This window comes from Heterocephalus glaber, unplaced genomic scaffold, assembly GCF_053883595.1.
Source record: "Heterocephalus glaber isolate CG9 unplaced genomic scaffold, H.glaber_assembly_v1.0 deba00001461, whole genome shotgun sequence".
In the NCBI taxonomy this organism is placed as follows: domain Eukaryota; kingdom Metazoa; phylum Chordata; class Mammalia; order Rodentia; family Bathyergidae; genus Heterocephalus; species Heterocephalus glaber.
Genome location: NW_028258308.1, coordinates 44,922,183 through 44,945,076, shown reverse-complemented (window position 1 = coordinate 44,945,076; position 22,894 = coordinate 44,922,183). Strand labels below are relative to the sequence as shown.

The 22,894-nt window shown below is 40.9% G+C and overlaps 1 protein-coding gene and 1 long non-coding RNA gene across 4 annotated transcripts in view; one reads left to right on the top strand and one right to left on the bottom strand.

Annotated features, from left to right (window-relative positions):
* Positions 1-964: 964 nt before the first annotated feature.
* Chrnb3 (cholinergic receptor nicotinic beta 3 subunit) overlaps positions 965-22,894 on the bottom strand; it is a 28,625-nt gene continuing 6,695 nt past the window's right edge. For 2 of the 3 annotated variants that reach the window (XM_004855264.4, XM_004855265.4), the window contains 5 exons: positions 21,452-21,603; positions 20,234-20,278; positions 9,236-9,345; positions 8,115-8,997; positions 965-6,295 (listed from right to left, as the gene is read on the bottom strand). In XM_004855264.4, the coding sequence (XP_004855321.1) occupies positions 6,161-6,295; positions 8,115-8,997; positions 9,236-9,345; positions 20,234-20,278; positions 21,452-21,603 (1,325 nt within the window). In that variant the 3' untranslated portion in view covers positions 965-6,160. The remainder of the gene's footprint in view (positions 6,296-8,114; positions 8,998-9,235; positions 9,346-20,233; positions 20,279-21,451; positions 21,604-22,894) is intronic. The other variant, XM_004855266.4, reaches the window with a different exon arrangement.
* LOC110344061 (uncharacterized) lies at positions 17,270-20,416 on the top strand. The gene is made up of 3 exons (XR_002386337.2): positions 17,270-17,550; positions 17,804-17,945; positions 19,935-20,416. It is a non-coding gene; the product is annotated as an uncharacterized LOC110344061 (long non-coding RNA).

Below are 22,894 nucleotides of genomic sequence, written 5' to 3'. Positions count from 1 at the left end.
GAGAAGATATCTATCAATCAGGCTATCTATGAATCAGGAAGTGAGCCTTGGTCAGACACCAGAGCTGCTAGTAACTTGGTCTTGGACCAGAGTTGTGAGAAATAAATTTCTGTTGTTTATAAGCCTATAGTATTTTTGTTATTAGAGCCTGAATGGATTAAGAAACAATTCATTCTCAACTGGAGATTCTTTTGCTCCTATTTTATACACACGCACACACACACACGCATGCACACACATATGCACATGCACACACATACACACATGCACACACGTACACACACACACTTTCCAGTTGGTGTTTAGAAATGCCTAAAAAGGTGTTTCTGACAGTGACAATAACTAGGGGTGATGGTAAACATCCAGCAATGTGTGGGACAGACCAATGTAGAATTTCCCATGTTGAAATGAATGTAAGAACAGCCCACCCTCTCTGCAAAAAACTGGAACCCTCTTGAGGATGTTTGTCTGAGAAGAAGCCCTGTGGAGGCCCTTGCTAAGCAGGCTGGTAGAGGGCAGCCACCAAACCTTCACTGGGCATCCTTGGTAGCTGGAGCATCCGTGCTGTTGGAGCAAAGAAGGGTAGATCCTTCCCCTCTCTATTTGGTCCCTCAAAGGTAGAATTTTGCAGATGAAGAGGATCTTCATCTATAAATAGGACACAATTAGAGTGTCTTCCTCATTGGGTATTTTTAGGAGGTTGCCTCATCACAATTTTTATTTTTCTATTTCTCTTTGGATACTTCTGTCTTAAGGCCTTGCTGGGTCAATTCTTGCTGCCAAGGGCTGAGACCATCCTTGAGTGTCTGGTGGGCATGTCTAATTCCACAGCTGGCTAGCTGACTCCCCCGCAGTGGGTAACCTTGCCTGGAACTATAGCAAGCCACATCCAAGGCTAGATTGCCATCCTCAACTGTTTTTTCCAAACCTAAGATGGTGTCAATGGCCCAAAGATATAAGATCATTTTTATTTTCACTATTATTTTATTGTCATACTAAACAGAAAGTCTTAATACAAAAGAAATACATGATAGGTTAAACATAAATAATAGTGACCACAGCTGATAATTAAATGAATTAATAATACATAACAATAAATGCATCAGAGAAAATTTTGACACAATCAAAAGGTCCATCCTAACATATCATTAAAATGTTACTCTTTGGAAATTACAGTGTTCTAACACGGCTGGTTAGATGTCATCTTTAAAGGGCCAAGGCCAACATAAGAATCTTTATAACTTTGGTGTAATCTGTGGCCATCAGATAAACTAGGAAATTTACCATTGGATATAGTGAATATATTCAGGGACTAATTTTAACACTAACGGTGTGATAGCCAGATAGTATGTTTCCTCATATGGTAAATAAAAACTCCACATTATTATCTATGATGTGTTCTTGCCAAAAATATTGAACCAGAATTATAGTAACAGTTGTTACTTTCAGATTACAAGAAGTACAGAAGATAGAAGAACAAGCTAAATTACACCAGAAGCAAGCAACCAGAGAAATCTAGAAAGTAAAACATTCTTGGGGATAACAGATCTGGTCCTTTCAATAAATCAGTGCCAGGAAAGAGATTGAAATAGACTTAAGAATCCTAATTTAGGCAAGCAACTATAACATTGGGATATTTTTGAAACAGTTAAGGAAACTTGAATGTAGAATTATTGACTTTGCTGCATATAATAATATTGTTTTGAACATTGTTTCAATGTAAAAATGTTTTTTAAGTGCATACTGAAAATTAAACACATACTGAGTTACAGATGTTGGGAGGGGCTAAGCAAGAGTACAAATTTGTCCATATTTTAAACCAACAACCAAAGTTTTTGGCATCTGGTTTAATTAATCAACAAATACTGACTACTTGCTCAGCTTTATAGATATATTAAGGATCGACTAGAGAATATGCTAGCATAGTGAAGGGAACAAGGCTTATTTAGTAACACAATAGTAATTATGTTCTAAACCATACAGTACACACTGGAAAAACACAGATTTCTAGAGCCAGGCTGCTGGGAGGGAGTGGCATGTGTTCTATAAAGCTCCATGAGGGCATGGGGTGTGAGCAGAAATCTGCAAGCCGAGGACTTCAGGCAAACTCTGTGTGTCCCTGTGTGTGCACACACAGGAGTCCTGCACACTTTACAGAGTGCTGTAGCTCTTGCAACATTCACTTGTTGAGATCAGCTGGCAAACTTTAACCAGTGATATTTTTTGTATACATTTGAAATTAAAATTTGTTTTAACATTATCTTTTGCAATTATGCTCATAGAGTTATCATAATACATACATATCTATCATTTTCCATGTTGAAGCTATTATCAGGGTCTCCCACCTTAGGGGCGATGAGGTTTGCAGTGCATGCATGTATCTAAATGGTTTGATCTTGTCTGTATTTGCATCTGAAGGATAAGAGGCTTGCTGTGGAAAGTGTTTCATTCTGGTGTTTTTCAAAATTTACAACTGAACTCAGATCTAAGTCCATTTTTCTAATATTAATATTGTCTTTTACCTAGAATACCAATGAGTTTAACAATGAGTTAAATCCAGTACTGTTCTCAATAAAAGGGAAAAGAATAATTATTTACCTTTTGAATCTACAAGCCCATCAAGGATATAAGGCAGGAAACCCTTTATTTTCATCAAGGTGCACACCTGCCAATCCTGCCTAAAGTAGTGATAAAGCAGATTATATTTTCCCAAAGGAACAAAGTTGTAATTAGAAGCAATGTGGTTTAAAAATTGTGAACACTCAAGGATAAATCTCCAAAGTATAGAATTTCAGAGGAGAGAAGACCTTTAAAGGTCATGGGTCAGAGCTTGTTATTACTGACGAGGAAACTGAAATCCATTTGGGGCCAGTAACTAGTCCAGGCCACACAGCTCACATAGTTAGGTAATGCCTGGTCGGGAACCTAAGAGCCTTTGTGCCACAATTTTAATTTCACCACATTTCCTCCTTTTAAAAAAAATCCAGTAAAAGGACATGTAGTTCATCCAAGGAGCCCCAATGTTCTGTAAGGTGGGCACATAACACATACAGCTATGTAGTATAAAATTTGATATCATTTGAAAACAAGTACATTGACTATGTTAAATGTTATGCATTAAATATAGCATTCAAAAATATATAAATGTGATTTTTGGGGGGGAGACAGAATATGTTTGAGGATGATTTGAATGGCATGAATCTCTTAAAAAAAAAAAGCACTCCAGGCCATTTGAAAACAATTCCATGATTTCTGTTCACTATAGCTCTGTGTTTGTTTAAGAATAAAACAGATGGAGGCATTTTGTAGGCTTAGGAAAGGGAGCCATGAAAGACCAAGAGAGGGAGGATAATTAAGGAACAAGTTCCCAGAGGAAGGCCAAGGGTGCAAAGGAAGGAGAGATTTGGTATGAAAAGAAAGTTAGTATGAACAGGATGGGAATCTGACAAGAGGCAAAAGCATCTCGGAGAATATTGCGAATGTCCAGAAAACCAAAGAATGCCGTTAAATGGACATATCATCCTGCCAGGTCTGACAACATCCGGGCATAGCCCAAAATGACTCACGGCTGCTGGAAAGGAAAAGTAACCCAACAGCAGAAGATGAGCTGCTCCCCAACCCCAGAGAAAGGCCTAGTTGTATACAGATAGTGAAAAGAGCCTCCCTACACCACGGCTGGAGCCAGGGTTACTGCAATTAGAAACAGTTTTCATTTTCAGTTCAATAAACAACATTAAAAACCAGCAAATATTTGAGTAAAATGACCACTAAAAGCATGAAAGTCAGCAGAAGAATTAACTCCTGATGAAAAGTTGTTATGCAAATAATAAAAGGATTTAAAGTAATTATAATGAGTATTTCCCAAAATATTTCAAGGGGAATGACATCCATAAAAAAGTAAGAATTCTAGGAAATCAAATATATGTTTTATCCATGAATAGACAGACAAAACTCCCACCTGAGAGGTGGGGTGACTAGCAGGATAGAGTATCACTAAAAATCAACTTTGTTAGCTGTCAGCTCAAGCAGACAGTATGTAAAGAGTTAAAGAATTAAAAAGTGTGAGAGAAAAGTTAATTAGTTAATAAACATGGAGGACAGATCCAGCAACACCAAGACCCTTATTAGGAATTTCAAAAGGAGAAGAGAAAAAGGATGGAGACCAGGAAATATATAACAAACAAGGAAAAAAAATGTGTAGATTTGAAGACATCAGCCATAGGTGTCAAGGCAGAGGAAGAAAGAGTACCTCGTACTCAGACAGATAAAGGTAACACTCCCAAAGTCCAAAGATAAAAGCATAAGAGTTTTAGGAAGAGAAAAATAGAAACATGTAAGGATAAGAAATAAGAATTCACCTTCATCATATCTCTCATTGATAGCAATCAGCCAACTTATTATTCAAATGCGAGGGTAAAAGCAATTGCAATTTCAAAAACGTAAAAATTCAGGAAGGCTACCATAGTCAAAAGTTTTCTAAAAAAATTACTTGGGGTCAGGTGCAGTGGGATGTGCCTGTAGTCCTAGCCACTTAAGAGGCTGAGGCAGAAGGATCACTTGTACCCAGAAGTTCAAAGTCAGCCTGGGCAACAAAGCAAGGTCCCATTACACACACATACACACACACACACACACACACACACACTAAAAGGGATCACTTGAAGATATGTTCCTCTAAAATAATGAACAAACAAATCACAGAAAGAGAAAAACTTAAGATAGAAAATATTTGTAAAGAAAAATAAAATTGCCTACAATGTGGTCGTGGACAAAATGTACTGTCAATAAGTAATTCTTAAAAAGGAGACACACAATATAAAAAATTAGTAACCTGAAATTAAAATTCTGATGATTTAGATAAAACACAGAAGATATAAAGAAAGGAGGGAAGTGAGTGCTAAGGGAATTGTGTAGAGAGGCATCTGCAGATGTTTCTGTTCAGCATTAATCACAAAAAGTGGGAATATGTTTATTAATAAATTAATAGAAGTGTAACCTTCAAACTGTTAAGGGAAATTAAAGAACCAACTCTATCAAGCCTGAAAAGGAGGAAAAATCCCAAAAGAACATGAAAACCATATAAAAAAACCCACAGAATTGAAGACTTGGATGAGACTAAACACACCAACAGTGACAATATATGTAAATGGGTTAAATTTTTAGATTGGGTTTTTTAAAGTTCAGTGTGCAAACTGTTTACAAGAGTTATGCCTAACACAAAATACTCCAAAAAGGGATTTGGATTTGTAACTGAGAAAAAAGAAAATTGCTTTAAACTAAAATCCAGGAAGGATTTAGTGGCAGCAGGAGCAAAATCAATCTGAGTAGACGTGTCCTCATGAGAGTTATGGGCAGGGCAGGGCAGGGCAAGGTGAAGTGCACCTCAGACAGAGAGACAGGGAGACAGAAGGCAAAACCTAGAGGACCCCGGCATGGATTCCACCAGGTGTGCTGACATCAAGAACCATTGTCAGAGAACATTCAGTACTTTGATTTTCTAGTAGAAGATGAATGGGTATTAATGAATGCACTTCTGGTAGCAGATGACTTTGTCTCTACCATGAGTTGTTTCTGAAAGGATCTTAAAGCAAGTCACCACTTGTGGCAGGTTTACTTTCACCATTAGAAAACCTTCCAAGGCTATGAACAAGCCATGGCTGCCACCTGCCTTAGAAGTCTTACCATGTTCAAGCAAGGCTGTTTTTAATGAATTCTGTGGTAGAGGGACATTAGCTGATAGTGGCATCTTGTAATCTGTGTCAAAACAAGTGTTCTGTGCCAGGGTAATTCCCCAAACCAGCACTGAGATCTGTTCATCCATGTAGCTGAGGATGCACTACACAAGCCTAGGAGTAACTGAGACCAAACCACCAAGGCACAGATGCAGCACCAGGGCCTTTCCCACATGAATACCTTGACCTGGAGACCTCTTTGAATCCTTTTAAACCCAACTCCCTCTAATGGCAGCAGCCAATTAACTTGAGCAAGCCCAGATTTACCCAGGTTTCTCCCAGCAAGCAAGCGATGTTTAATTTCATGAAGGTGGCTGAGTGAGCTGTTGGAATGAGCTTGTGCATTTGGATTTATGCACATGCTAGTTAGTTCTAAAGGGTGATCATGTCCCTATGGAATGGCTCTGAGCCGCTCTGGAGACTCATTGCTAATGGTAACTATTCATCCACATCTTCAAGGCAGGGGTGAAAATCAGAACAGAGCCTGTGACTGATACAAGCAGAAAGAGCCACAGGAAGATTCGGTCAAGAACTTGAGCTACGAATTTCCAGTCTTGCACTACCTGTAAGAGAGGAAAAGATGCCTTTTATTTACAATGCTGTGCAACTGCTCTGGACTCATTAAGGGATTTAAAAGAAGCAATGTTCAGATCTACAGCACTCAAGTTTTCAAAATGCACCTAACTCATCACCTACAATACAGGCTCAGATTCTGTTCAATGACTTTGCTGATCACGTCCCCCCAAACAGCTTATAAACCAAGTGTATAGGAACACTCTCATCAATACTGAGGAAGTAAAATAGAATGGCAGAATTATTTATGTATTTGTAAGCATTATTGATTAAAATGAGAAAGCCCCAGTGCTGTGCAGGTTAGAGGCAGCCAATGTATTCCAACTCGTGATATTTTTCAATGCATGATGGGGCTTTTGGTGGTAATCCCATCATTAGTAGAGGCGCATCTGTACTTAGGGATTTTGTAAAAATGGAATAGAAGGGGCCTGCTATCGAGAGCATGGAAGTTTCCTTCTTCGGGAGCTGCTGGTATGGAATCAGACAGTATTCTGAGCTTACAGAGGATTAAAAATAAAACCCCAGAGAGAAGCACACAAAGGAGGTACATTAAAGTGTTCAAAAAAGCCAATTTTAAGTCATGGGACTATTGATGATTTTAATCCTCTTACCTATATTTTTATGAATTTTCCAAATTTCCTATTCAGATCATGTGTTATTTTCATAATTTAAAAAATATTAAAAATCTTTACATTGGTCTTTTTAAAGATGTAAAGACAAAGCTGAGATGCTTGTTGTATAGATGTTTTCTGTTCCTTAAAAAAAAACACTAAAGTGAATGAAGAATGTGACAGATGATTAAGAGAGGGAATACGCCTAGCGTCATCAGAGGGGAGATAAAATGCAAAAGGATATCTCCAGAGCAGTTCCTTCATATGGTTGTTTATGGGATCAGGCTATTGGCACTAATTTTCACTAACTTTAGAGTAAAATAATTGAACACGAAAGTTGGTGTAGAGATGTAACTTTTCCTAAGCATATGCCTTGCACACACTGTGCACATTTTATGTTCTGCCATTCATCTTTCACCACACTCTTCAAAGTAGGATCCCAAAAAACGGAAGGACAGGTTAAGTAACTTGTCTCAAAGCTACACAGCACAGGGGTGGAACCTGAGCCCAGGACTATTTTGACTCTGAAATCTACGCTTTTTTTTTTTTTTGAGGTGAGATCTTGAGCCTGACCTCAAGTGATTCTCCTGCCTCAGCCTCCTGAGTAATTATAGATATGAGTCATTGGCCCTGTTTCACACTTTTTTTTTTATAAATAATTTATAAGCTAAGTAACCAGATCCTCTTCCCTCAACAAAATATCAGTTATAACAGAAAATAACATTAATTTTCAAATCTGATTTTTCTGGTCTTTTGTTTCTAAATACAATGTAAGAAAATATGTATAATCCCATGAAAAATGAGAGATAAATTATTAGAGACCAACTGATAAAGTGCAATTGAAAAATCTAAAATAGGATTGAGGGGCTGGGGATTTAGCTCAGTGGTGCCGCCACCTGCCTGGCAAGCGCAAGGTACCTAATAAATAAATAAATAAAATAGAATTGAGGAATTATACAGAATAGCTCTTACTCTGCAATTGCTTCATTTTTGCTCATTATATTTTTGTGACTCTCTTCCTGAAAATTCATACTAACATCCCTATTGTACGTCAAGGGTTTTTAAAAACTGGTATGAATACAGATGATGACTGGTAATGTCACATTAAGCAATGACAGCATTTTGTTGTAAATAAATGCCAAAATATTAGTCTTTTTCACCCTCTCTGGTGCCCTTCCCATTAGCACCAGTTGCTCACCTGGCTGATAAAATGTTCTTTCTTCACATGCCTTGAGATGTACCGAATGGACTCAGCAGCCTTTTCCAATAAAGCAACCAGAACCTTTTCTCCATTGCTAGTTTCTTTCTGTTTCTTTTTATCCAGAACTTTACCTTTCCCTGTTGGCTTTCTCTTGCCTTTGTCTGGCAAAGAGTAATGATCCACTTGGTCTTTCATACAAAGTAACTGAGGAAGTTTTTGCAGAAATAGCCTCTTCACCCAGGGCGCCATAGGATGGTATGTTGAGGAAGATCTGTGGTGGACATTAATTACAAAAACCGTAATGATAATTGACAGGGTAACAAAAATCATAATGAACAACAGGTACTCTCCAATGAGAGGAATGACTTTGGAAGAAGATGGGATTATTTCTTCAATCACTAAAAGAAAAACTGTCAGAGAAACCAAAACAGATGTTGATAATGAAAGTTTTTCTCCTTCATCAGAAGGTAAATAGAAGACAAGAACTGTTAGAAAAGACAGCCCCAGGCAGGGGATTATCAGAAACAGAGTATAAAACAAAGGCAGGCGTCTCAGGACAAAAGAATAGGTAATAAACGGGTATGAATATAAACCTTCTCTTCTATTACCCTTCATCCCTTTTGCATTTAGTATTTCCCATTCTCCATTATCAAAGAAGTCTTTTCTGTCAACATTTTCATTTATTAAAATGAGGTCAACCAGGGTACCATCATAGGTCCAGGATCCAAACTTCATAGAGCAGTTCTGCTGGTCAAATGGGAAAAATGTGACATCCATGGTGCAGGAGCTTTTGTAGCTGGCAGGAGGAGTCCAGGTGACTGTTCCATTGGATTTCACTATAACCTTGGTCATGAGGGAGCCTTCGAAGCGTCCATCCGCACTGCCATGAAAGGGGTTTCACTTTAGTTGTTAGCTGAGCACTCACTAGTTTCTGGTGTTTTTCCTACCACCACACTATTTGTATTTTATAACTTTGCTCCTACAATATCAAGCAACGTTTTAAAAAGAAAAAAATTAGCTGTCTCTTAAAGTTGTATATTTCTCTTTAATTATTTTGCCAAAATTAGACTTTTCTATACCCAATATTAACTAGTATACTTTTCTTTTGTGATGCTTACTTTTCAAAGAGAACTATGTCAGGAAGCCAGAGAGATTCTGATGGGACTTTAATGGAATGAATTCCACCATATTCATCAGGATTCCAGCGTAATTTGTGGTCTGTCCATTCCTGCATTAAATGAGGACACAGTCATTTTATTCTGAAAATCAGTGTGTGACACCCTGGGCTCTTCAAGTTTCTGTTAATTAATGAATCCATTGTTTTCTTAAGAAAGAGGGCCAAGGATTTAGCTCAGTGGTTCTGCCACCTGCCTCTCAAGTGCAAGGGCCTGAGTTCGATCCCTGGTACCAAAAAAAAAGAAAGAGAAATTCACCCAGGTTAGACCTGATAACCGCCCTAGGAGTCAGGGTACCTGGCAGGTAGAACTTGAGCTTGCCTGGCCTGCCATCCTGCCCAGCACAAGCTTTGCCTGTTTGTATTTCCAAAATCACCATATGTACCACAGTGAAGAGGCTCAGCAGCAAATGCCACCAATTTTCATTCATCTTCTCTCTCTCTCCCTCCCTCCCTCCCTCCCTCCCTCCCTCTCTCTCTCTCTCTCTCTCTGTACTGGGGACTGAACTCATTCCACTCCTGGGCTACATCCCCACACCTTTTGATTTTACTACGGATTTTACTAAGTTGGCCAAGCTGACCTTGAACTTGTGAACTTTCTGCCTCAGCCACCCCGAGAAGCTGGGATTACTGTTAGACTCTATATGCTTATGTGTTTCTCTTCATAAGGAAGAAATCATTTAGCATGTTTTACAGGGGCTGACAGATTCAGATTAATAATCCTGACCAGGCACTGACCAGATTATGGGGGTTCCAAGGGTGACAGCTGGATGACCCATTTATAGCAGAAGTGGACTTTAAAGTTTGGATCCAACGTCTTATGAAATCTGACCTAAAAAAAAAACTCTTCCATTACACTGTCCCTCCTGAGGATAGAGGAGCAACCATGTGGATAATGGCAAATGACATCTTAGGCATCAGCAGGACATGCTCAGTGTGAGCTTCCTGGAGCCCAGTGATGCCAACTTTGTCATTAAAAAATCAAGAGTTAGCAGATGGATGACTTTCACAAGGTGGTAAATACTGAAATATGTATGATGCTGAAAATAATGGAAGTGAAATTCCCAGAGGAGGTATTTTCTATCTGAGACACTAGTTGTGAGACTTGATCATTGAAGAACAAATTTTAAAGAGTATGAGCTTTCAAAAAGCTATAATCTAAGGCATAAAGATGACTACTTATGGAAAATCATGCATACAAAGATTAACAAATTAAAAACCAAACTAATAAAATATTTATTGTGCATTATTAGTATTCACAAGCTTCTCTTTATTTTCTCCTCCTCTGCCCATTTTAAAGAGCAAATATAATTTTCTCCCTAGGAATAATTAGTCTCCTGCTGAGGAGACTCTTGCTGTCACCAGCAGGTCTGAATCTCAGAAATGCAAAATAAAACTCATAGTCTCATTTTTTGTTTGCTTCACTTCCACTTACAATAAAATTAACTTTTTTGTGTACAGTTTCATATGTTAATAGTTGTACCATCTCTCCCACCACTAAGATGCTTGTTTTAGACTTGTAACCCAAAAATCACTGATTTCTTTTCTGTTTCCATAATTTTGCCTTCTCCAGAGCATCCTGTAAATGCAGTCACATAGCATGGAGGCCGTGGGTCCTGTCACTCGGCAGGCACACGATGCCTTGGGCCATCAAGTCTGTCTGTTCATTGTTGCCGGGAGCCAAGATCCAAGGGCCAATGTACCACAGCTTCTTCATTCATTGGGGAAGATGTGTGAATTCTTTTGAGGTTTGGATTGTTATAAATAAAGCCACTGCAAACATTTTGCATAGTTTTTTGAGTGAAATAAATAAGTTTTTATTTCTTCTGGGTAATAGGAGTAAGACAATTGGGTAATAGAGTAGATATATATTTGACTTTACACAAAATTGCCAGTTTTCTGGAATGGCTGAATCATCCTCCGTTCCCACTGGTACCATTTGAGAGTTCCAGTTCATTTTGTGTATTCTACAGCAATTAATATTGTTCCATTTAAAATTTTACCTATACTAGAATAGATGTGACAAGGCCTCTCTTTGTAGCTTTTAACGTGCACTTTCCTGCTGACTGATAATAAGCCAGGCAAGGCAGTGCAAACCTTTAGCCAGGAGTCTGAGCCCAGCTTGTTAAATCTTTTATATATTCTTAGTTGCATTGATTTTCTTATTACTGAGTTTTTAAGACTTCTTTATACATTCTGGATGAAAGCTCTTCATCAAACATTTCATTTATAAACATTTGCTCACAGTTTGTCTTCCTTTTTATTTTTTTCACAAGACGGAAGTTCTCAAAATTTATTTAATCAATTTTATGTTTTATAGATTTTGTCATGCATAAAGAAGCTTTGCCTAACCACAGATCACAAAGATCTTCTCATGTGTTTTCTTCTAAAAATGTTGTAATTCTACAGTTCTACGTACAGGTCTAATCTGCACTCTTGATTAATTTTTTAAGGTACAAATATGTATTGCATTTTCTTTTGCATATGTATGTTCAATTTTTCCAGCTTCTTTTACTGAAAATATCACTTTCTGCATTGAATTACCTTGCATATTTTTAAAAAATCAATTCACAATATATGTGCATGGTTCTATTTGGGGGCTCTGTTCTGTTTCGTTGGTATGTATGTCTGTCTTCTTCCCAACATCACACTGTCTTGATTACCACAGCTTTAAGGTAAGTTTTGAAATCAGATAATGTAAGTCTTCAAAATGTGCCCTTTTAAAAAATGTTTTGATTCTTTTAGCTCCTTTACATATGTGCTAAAAGGTGGGAGATTTATACAAATGAGCATGCTACACTGTGTCCAAGTTGTGGTGAGGTCAGTGGAGAAAATGAACTGTGGTAACAGGAGCCGTCAGCTGACCCCTTGGGCAAGACTGTGAAGGAAATGGCATGTCAACTAATCTTCCTAGAAAAAGGAAGGAGTTGGATCAGGAATTAAGATAGACATACGCTGTGCAGCTGCCTGGGATCACTTGTGCTGCTCTCAGCTCTCCTGGGCTCCAGCATAAGGTAGTACCTGAGAGCTGCCCGGCCTCCCAGGGACACAGGTAACCACACCAGAACTGAGATGCATGGGCCCTCCGGGGCCAGGGGAAAGGGGCTGCCCACTCTCTGAATGCAGGAGGCATTCTGAGATGAGAATGGAGTCAGTCCAGAGAATACCAGACTCGAGGAGGGCACTTGAGCACTGGACTAAACTGCATGTAAGCAGCCAGGTCCCTGGCCTCTTCAGACCAGAAGCCAGTAAATTCTCTCCCTCCTGGTCAAGGCTAGTCTGGGTCAGGTCTTCCTGTCACTTAAAGCTATCCTAGGAAGAATCTCAATGGAAACCAGCACACAGTCCAGCAGGCACAGAGCTGAGGACCAGGGACGGAGCCAGCTCAGCAGGGTGGCTGGAGCTATGCTTACCCTCTGGCCTCTTTAAAGTCACTGAGCACAGCTACTGAGCCCCACCCTGAGCTCCACGTGCTTCCTGGGACCAGTATCATTCTGCTTCTGGCACAGCAGGTCTTCACCTGCACACAGCTCTGCCCCGTAAAGGAGGGACAGAGCCTGAAACCCTCAGCTTCTTGCCTTGTTGCAGACTGCAGCAAACGCACCAGTTTTATGAATTGTTCTAAGGAAATCAGAGCAAGCCCTAGAGAGAGAATATCTAACAACAGGATTCATGGCTATAGCCAGAGATAATAAATAACACATGTAGCGGTGATGAGACTCTGGTTTTTTGAGACATTCATTCATTCATTGAACAAATATGCAAAGCCTGACCAGAACTGAGCATGGACTTCTGCCATGGACTCCTAAGCTGAGGTTGACTCAGACAACAAACCAGTGAACTGACAAATAGCACACATCTCTGGTGACTGACAGGTGCTGCAGAGGAGAGTTTGGCCATATGATACAGAACAACTGACTAAAGAGGAAGGTGATTCTTTTTTGGTGGTGGTGGTGGTACTGGGGATTGAACCCAGGATTTTCACACTGAGCTACATCCCTACCCTTTCTTTTCTTTCTTTCCCCATTGCCCCTTTGAGGTAGGGTCTCACTTAGCTCCCCAGCCTGGCCTTGAACTTCCAGTTGATTCTCCTGCCTCAGCCTCACAGGTGGGCACCACTGCACCTATTTCCAAGTCCTCTATCCTATGCCCCTAAGGTGCAGTGGGACTTTCTGTTCACTTCTCTGTTCTCTCTGAAACCCTGGCCACACCTGGAGATTAACCTTCTGTTTCTCCCTCCCTGGAGTGAGAGATTAGCAATAATATCCCATGTTTATGGAGCACGCTCCACCAAGACATTCAAAGCCCTTTACAAACATCTGCTCTACACTTGAAGATGTTCCCTGCTTGAGAGTCATGTTTTTTCAGGAAGCAGAAGGGCCAGGATATATCTGTGCTAAATATCAGAGTTAATCTATCACTAAGAAAGTGGAAAAATGCTCCAAGTCTAAGTTTCTTATTTTGGAAAAGTACAATTTCAAATCCATATCCCCTTAAAACTGTCTTTTGTTCTTACATATATTATCTGAACTATCACTCATAAATGTCAAAATTACAAGATGTTTTTACTATAAATTCCTCAATTATTCTTCCTTTAATACTAAGACCAAGTGATAATGAGCAGATTAAGTTATGCGCTGCACAACTCCATTTTGGTGGATAAAAGACAGATAAAGAATTCTGGTCCCACAGAATATAATGAGACTGAAAAATTCCTCCTGCCTGATGACATCATAGCCATGGTGACATCATAGCACAGCACATTCCTCACACATTTGTTGTGATGCTGGTGCAAACACACTGTGCTGCTAATCATATGAAACACAGCACATAAAATTCAGTGGTGTGCATGATCCATGGCAATAACAAATGGTGGTGCCACTGGGTCTGAGTGTCCCACATGGTACACTTTTATGCTATTTTAAAGTGTGTGTATATTTAGCTGTGAGCACCCTCAGGCAGGCCCTACAGGAGGGCGCTGCTGCAGCAGACTTGTGCGTACATTACCCCTGAAGCTCTCTCAAGGGACTAGAAGTGGAGGGGAAAGAGTGATGTTGATGCCCGACGTGTTAGGCCTCAGCTATAGCATGTGTTTATGTTATACTTTTTGTTTTGTTTTGTGCTGCTGAGGATGGAACCAAAGCTTCAATGCTGCTAAGCAAAGAGTCCGCCTCTGGGCTACACCCTCAGCAACAGCATCATAGTTTTAAACAAAAGAGTTTTAAAAGTAGTCATATAGGGCTGGGGATTTAGCTCAGTGGTTTCGCCACCTGCTGTGCAAGCACAAGTACCCGAGTTTGATCCTCGGTACCAAAAAAAAAAAGTAGTCATATATATTTTAATGGAAAAAACTTTGTAGAATAACTACATGAGGAAATATTTTTTGTACATTTATACAATGAATTTGTGTTTTAAGCTAACTGCTATTACACAAGAGTGAAAAAGCTGGAGATTTAGCTCAGTTGCACTGCGCCTACCTTCTAAGCACAAGGTCCTGAGTTCAATCCCCAGTACCAAAAAAAAAAGAGTAAAAAAGCTAAAATAAATTTAAGAGTTTATTAAAAGGCTTGGTGGTGTGCACCTGTGATCCCAAAACTCAGGAGGATGAGGCAGGAGGATTGCTGTGAGTTTGAGGCTAGGCTGAATTACATAGTGAGACCCTGTCTCAAAAAGCCAAAAATAAATAAATACATAAATTTAAAAGTTTATAAAGCAAAAGGTTACAGTAAGCTAATTTATTACTGAGAAAAGAACTTTTTAAAATAAATTCAGCACAAGCCAAGCGTCCAGCATTCACAAAGTCTACAGCAGTGGACAGGGTCACCTGGGTGTGCACAGTCACTCCCACTCCCTCTCAGACTCACCCAAGCAACTTCCAGACCTGCAAGCTCAGCTACAAGGAAGTCCTGCATGGTGCAGTGTGGTTTATCTTTTCTGGTGTGTTTTTACCATACCCTGTGCAAAAACCATAGAGTTGCAGACCCCTGGAGAGGTTGGCACAGTAGCAAGCTGCACAGGTTGGAGCCCAGGACCATCAGCTCATGGGTGCTTCCCCCAGGGAGCCCTGTCAGGTAACACCATGTGACTGCCTTGCTGTCCACGATCTGGTTTGTGTCCTCTGAGATACACACCCTGGAGATCTTCGGTTAGATTAAATACGGAAGTCTTCAAGTCAAACCGATGCTGGTTCATTTCAGCTTGAGGGCAGTAATTGATACATTACATGCTTCATATTCCCATTAAACCCACGACTCGTTAAGACTGAGAAATGTGATTTGTCATTAAGGACGAAAAGCTTACGAAGCTGGCAACAGCAAGTGACATTTACTGAGCCAGTCACTTGGATGCACATGATCTCACTCAGCCTCCTGCCCGCACTGTGTGCTGAGGTTCACCTCTGCTTTGTGACAGACAGACTGGAGGTTAGAGGTGGAAGGCTTATGTATTAGGCCCTTGGGACCACACTCGACTCATAACTGCGGTCCACTCAAACAAGAAATCCAAGGAGACTGAGAAGGACGTAGAAAAATGTGTCAATAGGTTCCTGGACTTTGAAGTGCCATTCTCAGGTGTGAATGATAGGCTTTCTGGACCTTTAAGGCTAGCTTGACTCTTCCACTGGCGGTTTATTTCTTATTTCTTCTCAATAACCAGCTCCAAGGTTCTATCTAAATAGGACTTCACTGTGTTTGTTGAACTTTTTGTTGATCTAAAACAGAAATCATCTTTTGGAAAAATATTGCCAGTTTAAGATGCTGGTCTTGGCAGATCTCCTAGCAGCTATATTTCCTCAATTGTTGTGGGGACAAGAGAGCCATCTGTGTTTCAGCCACAGAATGCTGATCACTGAGTGTCCTTACTATCCCACTCCTGCTCATTTGCAACCCTGCGCTGCTCAAGGCCTGGAACAGCACCCAGCTAAGAGCAGGTACCCAGTGAATGCTTACTGAGCACAGTGGATCCATTGTCACACTGATATGAGACCATCAAAGCAAGCGGTCTTGCCCTAGTGCCACTAGAAAAAAGGTTGGTTTCATTTTCCATTTCCTTTATTAAGGTGCTTGTGATGCCGTTTTCCTAAACTTGAACATGATGAGGTAACACTGCAGGGGCTAGGGCATTAAGTCCCTTCTCATGAGTATTAGCAAGTCAGTGTTAATAATATATTTATGGTTTATAATGTTTTGATTCCTCACTGGAAGACAAGGCAAATGGGGTTGCAAAATAAAATCAATAAAATAAAAATAGCTCAATGTGGAAGTCTTTCTCTAGATGTCACTAGATTTGTGCCTTATAAAGGTCTTTGGTTGAGAGGATAGAAAAGGAATGTTTAAATTTGCCAGAGGAGAGCTGTGGAACAGAGGATTAGATAGGAGAAGTAGGTAAAACAAAAGCAAAGCCAGACAAAAAGGCCCAAGCATGCAAGTATGTCCCCTCCACAGAGCAGCAGTTTGTTCCAGAGAGGTAGAATTGTACTCCCTGTGCAGTCACAGGTCAGAGTGTTGGTCAGTGAGTGAAGGAAAATGAAGAAAAATGGGGGATTGGGATTTTCCGTCTTCATTCTGATTGCAGTACTCTGGGGTGAATGGACAGCTTGCTCAGGTGTGAGAATGTTGGAGTCATGTTAGTTATGGAGAATATGACTTGGATGGTTCACAGCTTCTATACCTTTTTGGTTTGCAGAACTTCTGTTTGTCCTGTAAGATCCAAATTAAAGATCTCCTCTTTGGAGTTTCCCTGACTTTCTCCTCGTCTTGCTGTCATTTTCTATCACTACAGGACTTCTATATACTTATTGTTTATCATGTTACAGAGATTACTTTTTACATAACTAATGCTTTGTCTCCTCTACAAAGGGACAAATGTAACTTTATCTCCCACGCCTACGACCTGGTGAAGTGCCTGGCACATAATAGGCTCTCAATGGATCCTGCTGAGTGAATAGAACATGGAATGAACACAGCTTCATTCTCTCCTGCATATCCTTCTGTTCCCGCCCCCAGAAGCCTTGAAGACCAGGCTTAGGAAAGGGACTCCCCAGGAGCAGGGCTGAGAGGAGAAAAGGTCCCCTCTGCCAGCTCCCTGCAGTCTAGGACCAGGAGACTAAATCAAACTTAGCACAGTAACCCCAGAGCAAGTCGATTCAAGCCTCCAATCCTTGGGGATAGAAGAGAAAGAGGACATGATAACAGAGGCTACTTTACAGAGGAGCTGGAAGAACTAGAAGAGCTCATTCCATGACCACTTACCAGGTGCTCAGTAAGTCTGCAGGATTATTATTAGCTGCTTTGGGGTTAAGACCTCTGAATGACTTCAATGATAGCTTTTCTTAAACTATCAATTTCATTGTTTTCTTCTCCTCCCTCTCTTCCTCACTTTCTTCCTTCCTTCCTTGTGATGCTGGAAATCAAACCCAGGGTCTCACACTTGCTGGACAAGCACTCTACCACTGAGCCTCAGCCCAGCCCTACATACTTTTCACTTTATCCTTCACCCTTTTCTATCCTTTTAGGTTCAAGAAAGTGAAAAAAAAAAGTATAAAAGAGACATCAAGGTCAAGTTCAAATGGCTGCTGGTCCTGCAGCCGTCTCCGTTTGCCATCACACCACAGAATCTCCTTCCTCTTTGGCCCCTGCAGTTTGCAGCATAGCACGGTACTCATTGGCACTTGTTGGCTAAGGTCCCTTGTTACATTTCCAGTGCCAAACTCAGTCCATGTGGGCAGATGTGCCTTTGAGCATGTTCTCTGTATTTGTGTGGGGTATGAAGAAGCTTGCTTTCTCCTACTTTGGCTGCTGCTAGAATTTAGAAACAGATCTTCATGTTACAGAAGGGGCTGGGTGTGGCAGAAAGGGCCTTTGCCAGGAGTTAGGAAACCCAGGTACCAGCCAGGGGAGTCCCAGACTTCCTGGTAAAATGCAGGCAGTGGTGGCCCCTTTTCCAGTTCAGGTGACTGATTGACAACCTTAAACAGGGACAAGCTAGGATGACCTTTGCAAATTAAACACAACTAAAGCCCGTTATTCTTATCGCTTACATTAAATGGGAACTTAAATCAGCCAAGCGTCAACTTGTTCCTCTGAAATGACTTCTCTTACTCTCTTTGGGGTGAGAGATTTCAGGATTTTAATCTTGACCTGATGAGGTTCTCCAGGCTCTTGTGATCTTGTGGCATAACTTTGCTGGGAGTCACTCTCAAAGCTATAGCTAAACCCTGAGTAGCGATGACTTCTACCCAGTTGTGTCTAAGCCTGTTCTCTCTGGCTGAAACGATTTCTTGTTTTCAAAACTGCAAGAAAAGTGAAAACCACCCACAATCTCAATATTAAAGTCCATAGTCCGTGCAGAGAGAAATTTCAAGAGAGAGCTTACCTCAATGAGCAGTTGGAAAGGAGGTCTGTGGGAAGATAGAAGGTTTGCTTTGTTTTTGTTGGTACTGGGGATCTATAGCCCCATGCTTTCTTGTTTTATTTTGTGACTAGGTTTCTCTAAGTTCCTAAATTGCCCAGGCTGGGCATGAACTTGAGATCCTCCTGCCTCAGGCTTTTAGAGTGCTGGGATTACTGGTGAGTGCCACCATGCCTGGCTCACAAAGGTTTTATTGTATTCTTGTTTTTTCTGTTTTTGTTAACTTCCTAAACCTGTTTATACTTTAAGATAAAATGCTAGGTTTTTCTCTCCCCTGTTATCTCAAATAGAGGAGTTCTTATTGTTCTTTATAAACTCAAGTAACTAAATTCCACAGTCTCTAAATTGCAAAAATCTGATATCCCGTCACTGAGGAATGAGATGGGTATATAGTGACATATTTTTATTTTAATTGTATTTTTACATATAAATTCCAAGCTCAGTATTTTTCCCTAGGTATTTTATAGTAAAATAGTATGCAGATTCATTTCACAACTTGCTAACATGCCTACCAAGAGGGAGAGAAGGTAGCAAAATGTATAATAATTTTCTAATTCTGATTCATGTTTCAGGTGGAAGAAATTTAATGACACTGAAGGAAGCTTAGGGAATGTCCTCGGTTTCTTTTATCCATTGTTTCTTCCAAACCATTAGCAGAAGCAACTGAACAATGTTTACAGAGTCTCAGTAGATAAGTAATGTATTTCAGTATAGGCAAATGAGAAGTATCACGTCTGTATAATTCTAGATGTAATTCCTCATCAGGAATATTGGAAATCTATAGACAGATCATGCAACATCTGACTGTTCCTTTAAAAAAGAATTGCTAACAAAACAAAAACAAACAAGAAGCAATTAAGCCAAACTTTTATGATCAGGCACCAGCATTTTCTCCTTTCTCAAAACACTGTAAAATTGGGTTTTGAAAGATAATTATTTACAGATAAATAATTAGCTCCTCTGAACATAATTGTCTGGCCCCAGGAAACAGATGACAGGTAAACACTCATCTCAGATGAAAGCTCAAAACTACCCAGAATGCATTTTTAGCTTTATCGGGAAAACACATATTTATTATGCTGTCCAAAGCTTAGTGGGCTTGGAAATCGGAGGGGCAGCCTCCATTATTCTCTTCTTTGGGGGTCAAGGAGCAAGAGGAGGCATTGGAAATAGATTCTTCCCTTGGAGGACCAGAGGAAATGGGTGAATGGTTGAATCTCTTCTTTCTCTCCAAGCACTCCAGGGAAGGAGGGCCAGGCCTCACTGTGCAAGTGTCATCCACCCCTGCCCAGCCCCAAGGGGCAGCTCTGCTTGCTGGAGCAGCACTGGGAGCGCGTGCTGAGGAGACCTCAGGGCTGCCTTCAGTGCTCCCAACAGCACAGAAGATAGCAGCCACTTCTCTGCCATCCCCAACAGCTCCCTGAGGGACCCAATGTGCTTTCTACAATAAATACTTCTCAAGTCAAAGCCTGTCTGCAAAGATAAGTCTTTCAGTGAGTTGTACTGGCAAATATAATTCTGGGGCTGAATTTACCTGTTTGAGCCACACGTTTGTCGTCATCAGTTGATTCTTTTCATCCTACAAAAAATGACAATTAAAAAGAATTAAAATTGAAGGAAGTTGAAGTTTTGGGTTTTTTTTTTTCTTTTTTTAAAAGAAGCTCTTTCAGTCTTACCCTGGTGTTCAAAAGTGCAAAAGATTCTTAAGAATGTTTAAATGGCATGTGATCCTAACATATTATGCATAGTTTGCTTAAAAGGAGAAATAATTATTAAAACATGTTAGCAGTTCATTGTGGCAATATTTATACAAAATTACATAACCCAGAAAACATTTTAACAGTAAAAGGTAGAAGGAAATATTATACATACATATACATATTTTTTGTTTGTTTGTTTTTACAGTACAATGGGTTGAACTCAGAGCCCAGCTACATTCCCAGCCTTTTTAATTTTTTATTTTGATACAGAATCTTGCTAAATTACTAAATTGCCCAGAGGGCTGAATTTCTGATCCTCCTGCCTCGGTTTCCTACAAAGCTGAGATTACAAGGATGTGCCACTGTGGTTTGCAATATTAGCTATATTGAAGACAAGCTTTGCATACTTTTTTAGAAGGAATTCTGGGCTATTGAGCCAGCCAGAGTGGTTGAGTGATAAGTTTGTGGCAGTGTGCGGAACTTGGGCCACGTGGGAGGATTCTTTTGGGACATTTGGGACTGGACAGCACGACAATTCTGCTGTGTTTGGAGAGTTTAAGTTCATTGGTTTTTTCCAAGAACATAATCATGGCAGAAGTTGGAGCCCAGTGGTAAAGAAGATATTGTGGTGTGTCTGAGTTCACCAAAGGTTAGGGGTAGCCGGGGGAGCAGGGACAGCTGCCCTTGCTCTGGCCCAGGTTCCCTGCAGGTGCTGGCACTAGGCCTGCCCGGGGTGCAGCAAGGGAGGAGCTAGGCAGCTAAGCAGCCCTGGGCTCTGTCCTCCTTCTCACCTACTTCCCACTCCCAGAGCCAAGGGTCTCCTAGCAGCACATCCAGCCCTTGACCCCAGAGTCCCACAGTGACAGCATTCCAGTGAACATTCACTCCGTGACAACTTCTCATTCTGTCCTCCAGTCGGCCCACCAGCTTCTTGAGGTGGATTTTCTCTTACCATAAATTACTGAAAGGCCAGACATGGAAGACAATCTTAGACTCACACACAAGCTATAAGGAATGTGTGTTGTTTTAGCTCAGTGCCAAGGATTACTCACCACATCCACGAGCTGAGATATTTTCAATCCAAAATATACTTTTATGGTGTCATTGGAGTTTAATACAGGGCGAACCCATTTCTGATAACCATGGAACAAGTGTCTGAGGAGGGCATCTTCATTTTCAGCTACTGAACTGAATTGTGCAGCAGCTGTAAGAGTCAGGAGGGAGCTAGAGTCAATGGGAGGACAGGGTGGCTGCTCAGCACCCGCAATCAGGTCAGACCCAAGCCCACTCCCAGCAGCCACTTGGCAGAGCAGCTTTGGGGCCGTCTGCTGCCTCCACGGGTCCCAGAGCTCACTCTCCCCACAGAGCCCAGGGGGATGTCACCTCCAACCTGAGGGCCATCTGCAGCCACCTGCCTGACCTTCACCTCGGTCTCATGGAGATGTCCCCTCCCAACAGGAACAGGCTGTTCCACACATTCTCCATCACACACCTGGCTTCTGTCCAGGGTATCCCATATACAATTTGTTTTGTGTGTGCTGTATACATATGAATTTTGTGTTGTCACCAATGTATGTTGTCATTGTATGTGTGTTGTATGTTTATGTATTCTCACCTACATGTGTATATGTACGTTGGCCTCTCCCTGCTCCCTTGCTTCCTTCCTTGAGACATCTCCCACCAGGAAGGTCTTCCTGATTAGCAATGGGTGCTAAACTCCTCTCAGCCCCCGAATATGAAATACCTTTAATAAATGTTATCTCCTAAGGTAAGGTAGTGGCTTTGGGAAAGAGTCTAGAGTTGTGTTTTGTGTCTCTTCAAGGCTACACAAACAAACCTAAAACAAAGAAGCCCTTTGTTGTTTTAAAATTACAGTCTTTCCCTGGATTTTCAACCCCCTATCAATAGCCAGAGCAACCCTTTCTGCACTATCTGCCCTATCCAGGAAAACCTTCCCTGCACTGGGAGACACACACGAGGGACAATGACTGCACGTGACACCTCCCAAGGTTCACCCAAGCCAACCTAGAATTACCATTTGGACAAAAGTGCACACACACACACACACACACACGAGCATGAACACATACACACAAACACGCTCACCAGAGGTTTCCATCTGCTGCATTGAGGGAGCAGGACACAGAGGTGGGGCCACGGGCTAAAGCAAATGTTGAAATGCAAATGCATGACAGGGAGAGGTGTGGCCTTGCATTGTACTCCTTTATTTAAAACGTTAGTCCTTCTCAAACTCCATTTCTTCCACTGTTCTTAGCAACCAGAGCTGTCTCCAGGGGCACCACAGCTGGGCAGCTGCCAGAGTGCTAAGCTGTAGGAGCCCCAAAATCTTACTGGAAATGGCAGGGGAGAAAGAAGTGGAAAGTTCCCAAAGCTTTCAGAGGGAAGAGATGTTCACTTGCTCAGGTGGAAATTCTTGATGTCCCTTTTGGCCCCCCTCCTACCCCACATTCAGTCTTAACACCCTTCCAAATACA